General features: G+C 37.2%; 1 protein-coding gene across 3 annotated transcripts in view; it reads right to left on the bottom strand.

Moving 5' to 3' along the window:
* Positions 1-13190, bottom strand: part of LOC110459461 (eukaryotic translation initiation factor 4 gamma 3-like) — a 37102-nt gene that overhangs the window by 20097 nt on the left and 3815 nt on the right. For all 3 annotated transcript variants that reach the window (XM_021511725.1, XM_021511727.1, XM_021511726.1), the window contains 13 exons: positions 12944-13120; positions 12269-12448; positions 11385-11756; positions 9940-10809; positions 9003-9252; positions 7776-7909; positions 6853-6996; positions 5862-6092; positions 3052-3189; positions 2816-2875; positions 2141-2284; positions 1563-1642; positions 297-453 (listed from right to left, as the gene is read on the bottom strand). In XM_021511725.1, coding sequence (XP_021367400.1) covers positions 297-453; positions 1563-1642; positions 2141-2284; positions 2816-2875; positions 3052-3189; positions 5862-6092; positions 6853-6996; positions 7776-7909; positions 9003-9252; positions 9940-10809; positions 11385-11756; positions 12269-12448; positions 12944-13120 — 2937 coding nt within the window. The remainder of the gene's footprint in view (positions 1-296; positions 454-1562; positions 1643-2140; positions 2285-2815; positions 2876-3051; positions 3190-5861; positions 6093-6852; positions 6997-7775; positions 7910-9002; positions 9253-9939; positions 10810-11384; positions 11757-12268; positions 12449-12943; positions 13121-13190) is intronic.

Consider the following 13190-nt stretch of genomic DNA (forward strand, 5'->3'; position numbering starts at 1 on the left):
GCATTTATTTAGATATCTTCAATTTTTCTCTTTCCATATTTCTGTACATTCACAAATCTGAATCCTTGCGAGATTACCGCTTAGGAATCCTACATCTCTTTATAAGTGTGTGATCTGGCTAAATTCATAATCTAGACTATTTAAATCTCAATAAATCCTTCTTTTTTCTTCATATCAGACAGCTCTTGATATTTTAATTTTGTTTTCTGGTTATTTTAATAATATGGACAATTTTCAATCTCAAAAAGTCTTTTAGTTAACTCCTCTTTGGAAAGTTTTGAAATATATATAGTTACCCTGGCTTTATCAGAATCCAATTCTTTTCCGATGGTAGTGAGAAGGCGACACAGGCACTCCAGCGATTCAAGATCTTTGGCTTTGAGCAATTTGAACACACAGTCATGCATAATGTTCTCGGTTAACATTTTTAATTTAAACAATTCACCAATAAATCTGAAATGACAAGGAGATTGCAACTTGGAAAATGGTCTTGTATGGCCAAACAGTACTATATATATACGTTTCTACCAAGAGCTTATAACAAAATAAGGTATTTAAGTCTGTAAACCTACGTCTGAAACTGTATTTGGTTAAAATTGTATAAAAAATTGTATTATATAAAGGTAGGCATCAAAATTTTGAAACATCACTTCTACAAATCCTAGAAGAACATCAGTAAACACACCATCTTTGGGTTACAGCTTACATATGAACAATGTAAAATCTGAGGGAAATTCCTCCCAGTATAAAACTTTTTCATTATTATGTTATCTTTCTAGCAATACACAAACTTTCTAGTGGAAATGAGCTATCCTTATTTTACTCCAACGATGTTAGAGGTTTTACACGGCGAAAACTTTTGACAGGCGCCGCGTAACCTCTAACTACCCATAGCTGATTTTCCCGATGCTGACGATCACATTTTCAAAGTTCGGATTAAGAAAGAGTGTATCGTGTTTACATACATTTAAATGGTCAAAAGGGTCCAATAAATATTCCTTTCCATAAATCCATGATTACATGAGAAAAATTTCGTATCAAAGACATAAATAATGAGTTTTTCCTCATTCGAAGCGAAGCAGACAGCATTTGCCATGATTCTTCCGGTTAATACAAAAATGGATTACATGTAATGTTTCACAAGTGGAATACAAAAAAACTCTGTATCATTTCGTTCCGTTTGAAATCCCCCCTGCTATTTTGTATTAATCCAGAAGCAATGTTTTAAATGTAGGTCAGAGATGTGCTACAACGACATGGACATGTATTTTGAGTGTTCTATTCCGAAATATACTATATATTTGTGTCTGTGACCTACATATGAGATCTATATTATATATTCCGTGAGTATACATCGTTGTCATGAAATGTTACCCACTTAAGTGAGTTTTTCAAGCCGATTTTGTTCCGCCCGGATTTCAGGCGGAAACTGCATCAAAGAATTAGTACTTCGGAAATGAGAGGTTGCAGTCGGCAAAATCATATCCGATTGAAAAAAGGTCGACCAGCGGCCTACCATGTTATGGGAGTATCCTTATTTATGCAATAACAATATAGCATACCTAATATTTCCTAAAGATCGTCTCCTCGCTTTCGATTCTTCAAATTCTAGGTCAGCCTTCAGCTGTTCTTTGTCTTCCTCCTGCAAGTGTACAAGCATCACTGTAGCATCTGAACTTACTTACTTTCAAATGTCAAGAAAAATAAACAAACGGTATATTTATCCATTTATATAAGTAATTTGTATCCTACGGACATACCTCCATTAGGATCCAGTGTTATATGGGATTTTACCGTCTATATTACTTCTTTGACCCATATCCATTTATATATATATACCCAGCTTGAATGCACAATGATTTTTGCAATGTAGATGTTTTCTTTGTCCTGGTATTGTGACGTCACTATGCTTGTTTATTGACGTTACTGCATTGTTGACTATACAAATATTGACGACGTCATGTAACCAACGGTGATAAATAAACAACAATCCACCTGAAGAAGCCCTAGAAGGCGGAAAGGCTTAGTGATCGTTCCGTTCCTCAGGAAATTCCTCGACTTAAAAACTTGTCCATAGGAAATCATTACTGAAGCTTAACCTTCCCAAATTAACATTTTCCTCGACTCCTAGATTACAAACCTTTGCCTCCTTGATTTCTTTCCGCCTCCTTTCCATTTCCAGTTCTGTGTCTTTGTCTTTCTCGAATTCCTTCTGACATCTGGTTAGTAATATTGCACGGAAATTGACTGATTCCCCTTGCTTTGTTTTGGATGGTACCTTGATCTAAAAGTGTATAACAAACAAATGACATCAACATCATCTGTGTACTTATGATCAATGTTGCTTATATTTCTAACTTTCTAAATTTCCTTTCTTGAAATCACATTATACTATCCATTCTTTAGCTGGTTGGCCCGGAATACCACTGTATATATTTTTGATAGACCTCATAACTCCATCATTTACAAACAATTAGAATCTTTTAATAGCATACAAATATTTGATTGGGCAAGATAACTGTCAGTTACAACTGGGACAGCTATCCAAACAGCATATCTTGTCAGACAAGATAATCGTCGGTGTTTAAAATATTAAACAAGGATTTATTTACTGCTATTTAATTATAGTTAGAAATTGCTTAAAATTCACCTTAGTCACAAATTTCTGTAATTATTCCACTACCTCCTCCTCCCAACCCTACCCTATGACTATATCCAATATTCAGGATGTCAACGAACCACTTAGAGTAGATTTTTTTAATTATTTTTCCCCCTCTGATTTAGTCATCCATCATGTGTCGTCAGTAATACATACCATTGCAAGATATCTGCACATGCTTGCATAAGCTACACTGAACCCAGGTTCACCGACTGCCTGAAAGTACAACATACAAATCATGAATACAACTGAAATCTTATTTAAATAATCAGGGAAAACTATATGGTTGTTTACTTTTGGACTGTTTCAATGTAAGCACATCACCAATAATTTCACTTTAGCAATTTTATTTATATCAGGAAGTGACAATAGCAATCTTTGTGAAATATTACCTTTTCAAAGACATGGTCTGTGACTCCCTTCAGCCTCTCATCTGTATCAATTTCCAGCTCAGACATCTGTTTGACCAGAGTTTGAAACTTCTGTGGAGTCAGCTTGTTCAAGATACCGCGGGCCTTTTTATACAAGATCTGAAAAACAAACCAAGAGTATGTAACATCCATATCAACCATGTAAAAGATGGACAATCATATTGACCGTGCAAAAGATGGACATCCATATCAACCATGTAAAAGATGGACAATCATATTGACCGTGCAAAAGATGGACATCCATATCAACCATGTAAAAGATGGACATCCATATCGACCATGTAAAAGATGGACAATCATATTGACCGTGTAAAAGATGGACATCCATATCAACCGTGTAAAAGATGGACATCCATATCAACCGTGTAAAAGATGAACATCCATATCGACCATGTAAAAGATGGACATCCATATCAACCGTGTAAAAGATGAACATCCATATCGACGGTGTAAAAGATGGACATCCATATCGACCGTGTAAAAGATGGACAATCATATCGACCGTGTAAAAGATGGACATCCATATCGACCGTGTAAAAGATGGACATCCATATCGACCGTGTAAAAGATGGACATCCATATCGACCGTGTAAAAGATGGACATCCATATCGACCGTGTAAAAGATGGACATCCATATCGACCGTGTAAAAGATGGACATCCATATCGACCGTGTAAAAGATGGACATCCATATCGACCGTGTAAAAGATGGACATCCATATCGACCGTGTAAAAGATGGACATCCATATCGACCGTGTAAAAGATGGACATCCATATCGACCGTGTAAAAGATGGACATCCATATCGACCGTGTAAAAGATGGACATCCATATCGACCGTGTAAAAGATGGACATCCATATCGACCGTGTAAAAGATGGACATCCATATCGACCGTGTAAAAGATGGACATCCATATCGACCGTGTAAAAGATGGACATCCATATCGACCGTGTAAAAGATGGACATCCATATCGACCGTGTAAAAGATGGACATCCATATCGACCGTGTAAAAGATGGACATCCATATCGACCGTGTAAAAGATGGACATCCATATCGACCGTGTAAAAGATGGACATCCATATCGACCGTGTAAAAGATGGACATCCATATCGACCGTGTAAAAGATGGACATCCATATCGACCGTGTAAAAGATGGACATCCATATCGACCGTGTAAAAGATGGACATCCATATCGACCGTGTAAAAGATGGACATCCATATCGACCGTGTAAAAGATGGACATCCATATCGACCGTGTAAAAGATGGACATCCATATCGACCGTGTAAAAGATGGACATCCATATCGACCGTGTAAAAGATGGACATCCATATCGACCGTGTAAAAGATGGACATCCATATCGACCGTGTAAAAGATGGACATCCATATCGACCGTGTAAAAGATGGACATCCATATCGACCGTGTAAAAGATGGACATCCATATCGACCGTGTAAAAGATGGACATCCATATCGACCGTGTAAAAGATGGACATCCATATCGACCGTGTAAAAGATGGACATCCATATCGACCGTGTAAAAGATGGACATCCATATCGACCGTGTAAAAGATGGACATCCATATCGACCGTGTAAAAGATGGACATCCATATCGACCGTGTAAAAGATGGACATCCATATCGACCGTGTAAAAGATGGACATCCATATCGACCGTGTAAAAGATGGACATCCATATCGACCGTGTAAAAGATGGACATCCATATCGACCGTGTAAAAGATGGACATCCATATCGACCGTGTAAAAGATGGACATCCATATCGACCGTGTAAAAGATGGACATCCATATCGACCGTGTAAAAGATGGACATCCATATCGACCGTGTAAAAGATGGACATCCATATCGACCGTGTAAAAGATGGACATCCATATCGACCGTGTAAAAGATGGACATCCATATCGACCGTGTAAAAGATGGACATCCATATCGACCGTGTAAAAGATGGACATCCATATCGACCGTGTAAAAGATGGACATCCATATCGACCGTGTAAAAGATGGACATCCATATCGACCGTGTAAAAGATGGACATCCATATCGACCGTGTAAAAGATGGACATCCATATCGACCGTGTAAAAGATGGACATCCATATCGACCGTGTAAAAGATGGACATCCATATCGACCGTGTAAAAGATGGACATCCATATCGACCGTGTAAAAGATGAACATCCATATCGACCGTGTAAAAGATGAACATCCATATTGACCGTGTAAAAGATGAACATCCATATCAACCGTGTAAAAGATGGACATCCATATTGACCGTGTAAAAGATGAACATCCATATCGACCGTGTAAAAGATGGACATTCATCACTTTTTGATACACAACTGACAACAGACAGTAATCACTATATATTCTTTACCTAAACCCTGCATCAATTTACATACAAAGTTGAAGCCATGAAAAAACTTACAGTAATTTGTATTGTAGTTTGAGAAACTGAAGACTCATTTAAGAATATGATTTAAATATTCTCTTTGTATTTCTATAAAAGTTTTATATAATTTTCCAACTTGGGCAATCCTGGATATCATAAAACATGAAATGATTTCAATAATAAAGATCCTGCAAGAGGAAAAATACGAGCAGATGTCAAAGTAATGCTAGAAACATTTTTTTCTTTTTTCTTTCTGTTAATGAAAAATTTCAATGTGAAAATAAAACACTATTTCTGCAACCATTGGTAGTAGATTCCTGTACTGAAACATGTAGAAAAGTCCTGATCTTTTTTTTTTACCTCTGTCTTCTTCTCTTCTGGATCTTCTACTTTTTCTGTGCTCTTCTGTGGTTTCCAAGCATCACCAGCCTTGTGTAATGTGACATCTTGTCCTATAGAGACATGTGTGATGATCCTCTGAGGAGGCCCTCCCATCTTACGGCCCTGGTTACTTCCACTCTTGGTCATCCTGCCACCACGATCACCACGTTCACCACCACGCTCACGCTCACCACCACGCTCAGTGCCGCCCTGAATCACAAAGTCACCACATTCAGCACATGGCAAACCAACTCACATGAAAATGCAAGTCGACTCAACTGATGATCAGTTTGGCACAAAAACTAAATAGGCAAAATTCTAAACTGTCTTTCAACCAAACAGCATTACTCAACTTCAGTTATTTCGGGAATCTCTGTAAAAATCTATTTAAATGATTACTTTGTCGACAGCAAATCACTAACAGAATAACTATTAAGAGAACTGGATGTTATTTTCTTCCTGGTCTTTTGATAATGTATGCACTGCAACTTTCACCAAAAGAATTTTTTATGTGCTCTTGAACTATTTAGAATGAAGGTGTTTTACACATTCTAAGTTGCTAACCTTATCATAGGCAGACCACAATATTAACCCGTCATGCCGACTCCCAATTACCATTATGATTATGGGCAGGTCAATTTTCCTTTAGGGAACATAGGTTAAGCTCTTGATAATTCAATAGAAACAACAATTCAGGTGAACTTTTCCTGCCAGACTTCTTCGATATTTGTATTGGAGGTGATTATTCTTTAAATATTCTTTTTCATCTCTCATTCAATTAGTATTTCACTGTCACCCTTGCTAGCTGAATAAATCATATTATTTAGGAAAACATTTGAAGAAATGCGCAAAAAATGAAATTTAAAATCTCATTTAATGGGTCATAAAACTAACAGGACTACAGACATTCCTGAACAGGTTCAACTCATTTTTGTCAGACTTATAACAGAATCCTTGAAGTGCTACTTACAACTCTTGGTGACCTGACATAGCCGGGTGTGAAATCAAAGGATCCACTGAATGACTGCGGGTCTCGGGAGAAAGAGGGTCCCCTTCCCCCTCCTCCTCCACCACCACTGTGGCCGCCACCTCCGGACTGTTGGTTGTAGTTAGGCTACACGAAAAACAGGAAATCAAAATAAAAACACTGTCTGGAAGCTTAGATGATTCCTTTCAAATACGTCTGAAATTTTACATGAAGGTGTTATCACCATGGCTACCATAATACAAACAATTTTGTTTATGGGTTTCAAGTTTTAATCCAGTTTACTCTCTAGAAATGATGAACTAAAGTTAGATTGGTAGCATATTGTAAATGTACTATTTTAGTGGTTACTGTATCATACAAAACAATCTTAGTGTCAATTTCGATCTTAAGTGGGTAATGACAATGATATCGCATAGAAAATACTGGGATTCCCTTGCAGTTTTTGGCTTCAATCTGATATAGAGGCAGTAATTCACACTGAATTTGAAGCACCTTTTTAAGAATTACATAAACCAAACTGTAACATGTACTCCAAGAAAATGTAGTTTATTATAAATCTGAAAATATATTTCTTTTAAAACTTAAGATACAGAGAATGTTTTAATTTCCAAGAGGGATTCAAACAGTTTGTATTCAATTTGTACATGTTTCACCAGAAGGATAAAACTAGATAATAATTTGTGAATTTTCCTCGCACCCGAAAACCAAATAAGTTACTGTATACTCCTTATATGTTGCCGCAATTCAACTTTCACAACTCCTGTTATGAAAGCAAAATTATCCCGACAGATAACCACATACATTTATGTATATGTGAAAGGCAAATTAGAACTGGGTTAATATTGGTTTTTACCTATCAATGTCACATATTTGACCCGGTTGCAGTCATCCAAGAAAAAACTTACTTTGTCTAAAATAATATCAGGTAGATCTGGCAGACCAACAGGCTTGGTTGTGGAGTCTCCAGCATATTGCATTTGCAGCAAGAAATCCCGGTCATATAATCGCTTCCCTTCTAGATTTATAGGACTCCATTGGTCTGAAAAATTCCATCATATGCCATTGAATTCATAAATTTGACACTAGATTGCATCAAAGTTAAGTAATAACTTGATAAAGGGACCAGTTGGTCTTGAAATGTTGCGGCATGTTTAATACATACATTGTTTGGGTATGAAGTAAAACTTGGATGCATACATATTACAAAACAGATGAATCTTATTGAAGATACTAACTTGAACTAAGTTATTCACTAGCTAAAACAAAAACACTGTTCATGTCATAACATCTTCGATCGAATCCCAGTTTTTTAATTGTAAAATCTGTTTTAACCAACATAAAGGACAATATTCTTGCATATTATCTCTATACAAAGAAACTTGTTGAAACTGAACACTGTTATTGACCAAAGTTTATACTGTGAACCTGTTGTTAAACTACAACATATATACAAATATTTTAAACAGGAAATTTTCAAATGACATCTATAACTTATCAATTTAGGCCAAACAAAATTAATTACTTGGTTCTCAGGCCAATTTTTTTCAAAAGAGATGCGACAGGGCGGGTGTTTCCCCCCACATTTTACATGGCAAAAATGAGACAAGCATTTTTTTTTATTGTGTAGTTTGTAAAACGTTTATTGTGGGCATTACCTTGTCTTTTTATAGTTGTGTAGAGACCCGTCATAGAGCAAGCCTCCCAAAATCCCCCCACGATGTTCAGGACGAGAATCACGAAACCCCCATTCCTTATTTGTACCGAAATGAGCGCCATTTGTACACAAGACTAAAAAGTCATGATCATTTTAACGCTTGCATATATTATCTCAATCCTTATCTTTATTCAAAGGTTTTCGGGACTTGGGTGACTAACGAGTAAAAACGACATGCGGACCAATTTTCCGGATTCTTTTAAAGACGGCGGCTGGTGCAGCATTCACAGTTGTTTTTTTTATTACTTTCACGATTAAATCGGCAATGCCGTGACCTAAAATGAAATGCGCGCAGGCCTGAGAACCAAGTAATCAAACTTGTTTGGCCTTACATAGACTTTAAGTTTCTATAGAACCATGTAGTGGAACCCAACCAAGCTCTGTACTGGTTTTCAATTCAACCTTTGAAATGTTTTACCTTCTTTATAGGTGTATTTTGTTTCCTTTGTGTCGACCCCTGGTTTCTCTGGGTCATCACTGGTTTTCAGGTTTTCTTTAGCGTCTTTACTCTTTTCTTCATTCTTTTGATTCTCTTCCTCTATTTTGTCTTGTATTTGTACCTCCACTTCTTGCATCGTTTCTGTTGTTTCATTGACTTCTTGCGTTTCCGGTAACGTTTGAGGAGGAACAACAATAGGTTCTGGTACAGGTGCTGGTATTTCCACTGGCTGTAGTAAAAAGGAACAGTTCAGTAGTTATTGAAAGTAAATTACCAGGTCTGGCCAACATCAATAGTGAAGCTAGATCACTCGTAGGCTCAGACAGGTGATGATGTTTGATAATTTTCAGATTTCAAAAATATTGGCAACAAAAGGTTACACACACATATTTGATACTTAAAAATACAAATTATCACCATGGATGAACAAAATACTATCAACAGATGTTATATCCCAAAGTATTTGCACCATCAGAAGGTACGGTGGCCATCTTGTCTAATGGTTGTTTTTCGTTTGCTATGTACACTCTTTACCAAATACCATCTACCACTAAATATGAACCAAACAGTATTGAAGGACAAAATTTAAGCCATGTATATACCCCAACCAATTATTCCAGCTATATGGCTAATTCATTTAAGAAATCTTTTAAATCTTTATCCTAGAAATTAACACTGGTACAAACAAGATACAGATGCTTTCCAACTTTTCAACACCGATCGAAACAAATTCTAGATTGTGGTGGGTAAAGAATAATGTTAGTTTTAGTCGGGATATTGCAATCCACCAATTTTTCCTGTCTCAAGTTTTGAGTTATATAGATTCCATTAGAAACATAGTGGTGGAAAGTTAAAAAAAATATTGGACCCCGACTGATCGAATGTAAGTGGAGCAACCACTATAACTTCTACTAACCTGTGGTTTCACAAACACTTCTGCATCTGTTTTCTTAGATTCTTCCACTTTCTTGGTTTCGTCCTCGACTTTCTTCTTCCCCTTGGTTTCCTCTTTGACAATAGGCCCAGGATTGGAATCCTCGGGTTCTACCACATTTGCTTGCGATACGTTTGGCACCTCGTCTTTCTCACTTGAATCCTCCTGTTTAGAGGTATTGTTCACAAGTGTTTCCTCTGCCTCAATTTTCACATCTACTGGATCTGTAGTCCTTGTATTATCACTTGTTGTTGCTACACTAACATCAGGTTCAGATTCTGTTATGAAAGGCTTTGGTGGTTCCACTTGAGTGTCCACTTCATCAATTACCACATTTTGGTTGTCTGGTTTCGTGCCGTCGGTCACTGAAGAGTCACTGGGCTCCAGTGATGACACAGATTGTACATCAACGCCAGAATCCGACACAAAAGCAGTTTCTCCTTGTGTAGCTGGAACTAAGTCGTTTGTGTTTGAAAGACCTGGGTTGGATTCTATAGTTACACTACGTACTGAATTTGAAACCTTTCCGGATTCCACCGAAACTTCCGCTAAAACTGTTGTGGCTTCCTTAACAGGCGGATTAACAGCTGGAGTGTCTGATTCACCGACTTCTTCTACGACTGGTTCTACGACCGGTGAATTAGATTCCTGTGGAATCTCCTCACTAGTAGCACTAACTGGTTGGTACGATTCTGCAGGTGTAAACGATGGCACATTGTGAGAAAGTTTGGAAGACACCCCAGGCTCTGCTTGAACTTCTGCTTTTAATGTAGCAGCCACCTGGGCAGCAAACACTGCTGCTATGTCACCCTGGTGATCGTTCGGGGATTCTGGAGGTGGAGGTGGGGGGCTCTGAAACACAAACATTAATGTAATATTTTAGAATTCCTGACACTCCAGGATAAAACATCAACATTTTATACCTATAACAGGTGTAATCACTAAATTATTTCTGAAGTCAATGAATAGTATATTGCTTCAAAACTGACCTTGGCCTACAAACCCCGACATACTAGCTTCGACATTGTAATTTGATCAAAATCTGTAAAAAATATATATGCAAAATCGATGACACTTGATCAAAAAATAAACTGCCATATTGATCTAGATGAAAAGGACAGATACAAGTAACACTAATCTCTTCCATGGATGCAAGGGTTAATCTAGATGTTGTGAATGTGGACCATGCTTCACAGACAACAGAATAAGCTTAAAACTAAACCAAGACCTGTGTTCAATCAATTTTATGTGAAATCCATATTACAATGTACCTAAAGTTTTATCTATTTTGTTTTTAACTTTAATCTTTTTGAGGCTACAAATACTGTAATCCTTTAACAAACATAGATGAGCATAATTAATACTTCATTCAACACAGGGGTTTGGTTCATAATGCTGGTATGTGTAAAAAAAGTTAACATGCTTACTTCAACAAGTGGACTTGATTCAGACTCGGAGGCAGCCTCTCCCGGTACTACAGCCACAGGGGAAGGACTGGAGCCTGGAGTAGTCGAACGACCCGGCCGAGATGTGCTAAATATTTCACTTGATATATCCTTTCCTGTATTTGGATCTACAATCTTGATCATGTGTTTCTCTCGTTTTCCTGGCTGACTTGTTTGTGGTGTGATCATGCCTGCAGATGGTGGCCTCTGGGCTTGGTTATTTTGCTGGTACACAGTGATTGGGTTAAACTGTTGAGTCGCTGTTTGATTGGTAGTCATCGGATAGGTCATGCCAGTCATTCCCTGTTGAGAGGTCTGTAGGGCAAACTGGGGAGTGCTCATTCTATTACCAACCTGATACACAAGACAAACAAAACACATGAACCCTGTGGACAAGAAAAATAAGCAAACCACCAGCGAACCAAAAATGTCTACCCTTTTAAGCCAAAAGTGGGCGATAAGGTGCACTTTTTGTATACTTTTGATGTCATGCAAATCATTTTAATACTTTAAAATTGACACCCTGGATAAGACGTTATTGAAAATTTTGCACTTATTTCACTTTTGTCAAAGAGTTAAAGTTCAAAGTTCAAAGACCGAAACAGTATCTTAAATTGCATAACAATTTTATTATTTGTCAAATTTAAGAACTAAGACAAGACTTTACTGAAATTTTGCACTAATTTGACTTTAAACAAAGAGGCAAAGGTAAAATAAGCTGGACACATTTTTACCAGATATTTGTAATTATGTTAATTTGGCAAGCTGAATACAAGATTTTGTGTCCATATCTGCCTATCCAAGCTGAGCAGTTTTCCTATGCTATCTACATGTATAGGCTAACTATAGTTGATATTGCAAGTTACCATCATCGAGAGTTGTGGCTGAACAATTATCTGTGTACCACCAGGGGGTTGAAACGTTCCTGGTTGGTGGTTTTGCGCCATGTACATTGTTGGGTACATGGGCTGGCTTGGCGGCTGACTGATGGGAGGAGGCCCAGAGTACCTTGCTTGCCGTGGCTGTGTTTGGCCAGAGTAAAAGGGCTGTAATAAAGGGACTACAATTCAATGAAAGTAATTTTTTGCTCTGTTTTAAATACTTCGAGTATATCTTTATTGACATCATTTAAGATGTCATGGTTTAGTCTTGATTCAGATTGGTTTTTCATGCTTCAGTTTGATTAATTTCAGCTGTAAAATTATACACCATAAAATTTTCCACATGTACTTAAAAAGCATACATTTTTTTTGTACAAAAGATCCAAGATCAACTGAGGTTTTTATATTTATTCTCCGCGCAAACCCAAACATTGTTGATTTAATCACCTTACTGGTGTCTGTTTCGTTTTTTTCATCAAGCAAAGCTCTTCCAAGTTTCAAATTTATGCATCGAGTCAATTGCTCTTTTAATATCATCAAACAGAATTTGCAAACTATTGCAAATTTTCAGTTTAATAGTCATTTTCTATAATATAAAGAAAGGTCAGATTCGTGCAAAACAATTATTGTCAGTCACATTTATATTATTAAAATACTTACTGGGGGCGGGGGACCAGCTCTCATGCCTGACGTAGGGTTTTGATACATATTTTGTTGAATAGTTACTGGAGTTCGCTGTCCCCCGAATGTTTGGGAGGTGGTCAGCTGACTCTTGTCTAATTCATGGGGATTGCCTTGTGTCTGTGGCTGTTGTTGCTGCTGTTGCGATATCAGGAACTTAAATTTAGAACAAGTCATTTTGTTATAGAAGTTACATTTCATTCAAAAAACATTCCAAGATTTCTGA

The sequence above is a fragment of the Mizuhopecten yessoensis genome, unplaced genomic scaffold, assembly GCF_002113885.1.
Source record: "Mizuhopecten yessoensis strain PY_sf001 unplaced genomic scaffold, ASM211388v2 scaffold10071, whole genome shotgun sequence".
NCBI classification, from domain to species: domain Eukaryota; kingdom Metazoa; phylum Mollusca; class Bivalvia; order Pectinida; family Pectinidae; genus Mizuhopecten; species Mizuhopecten yessoensis.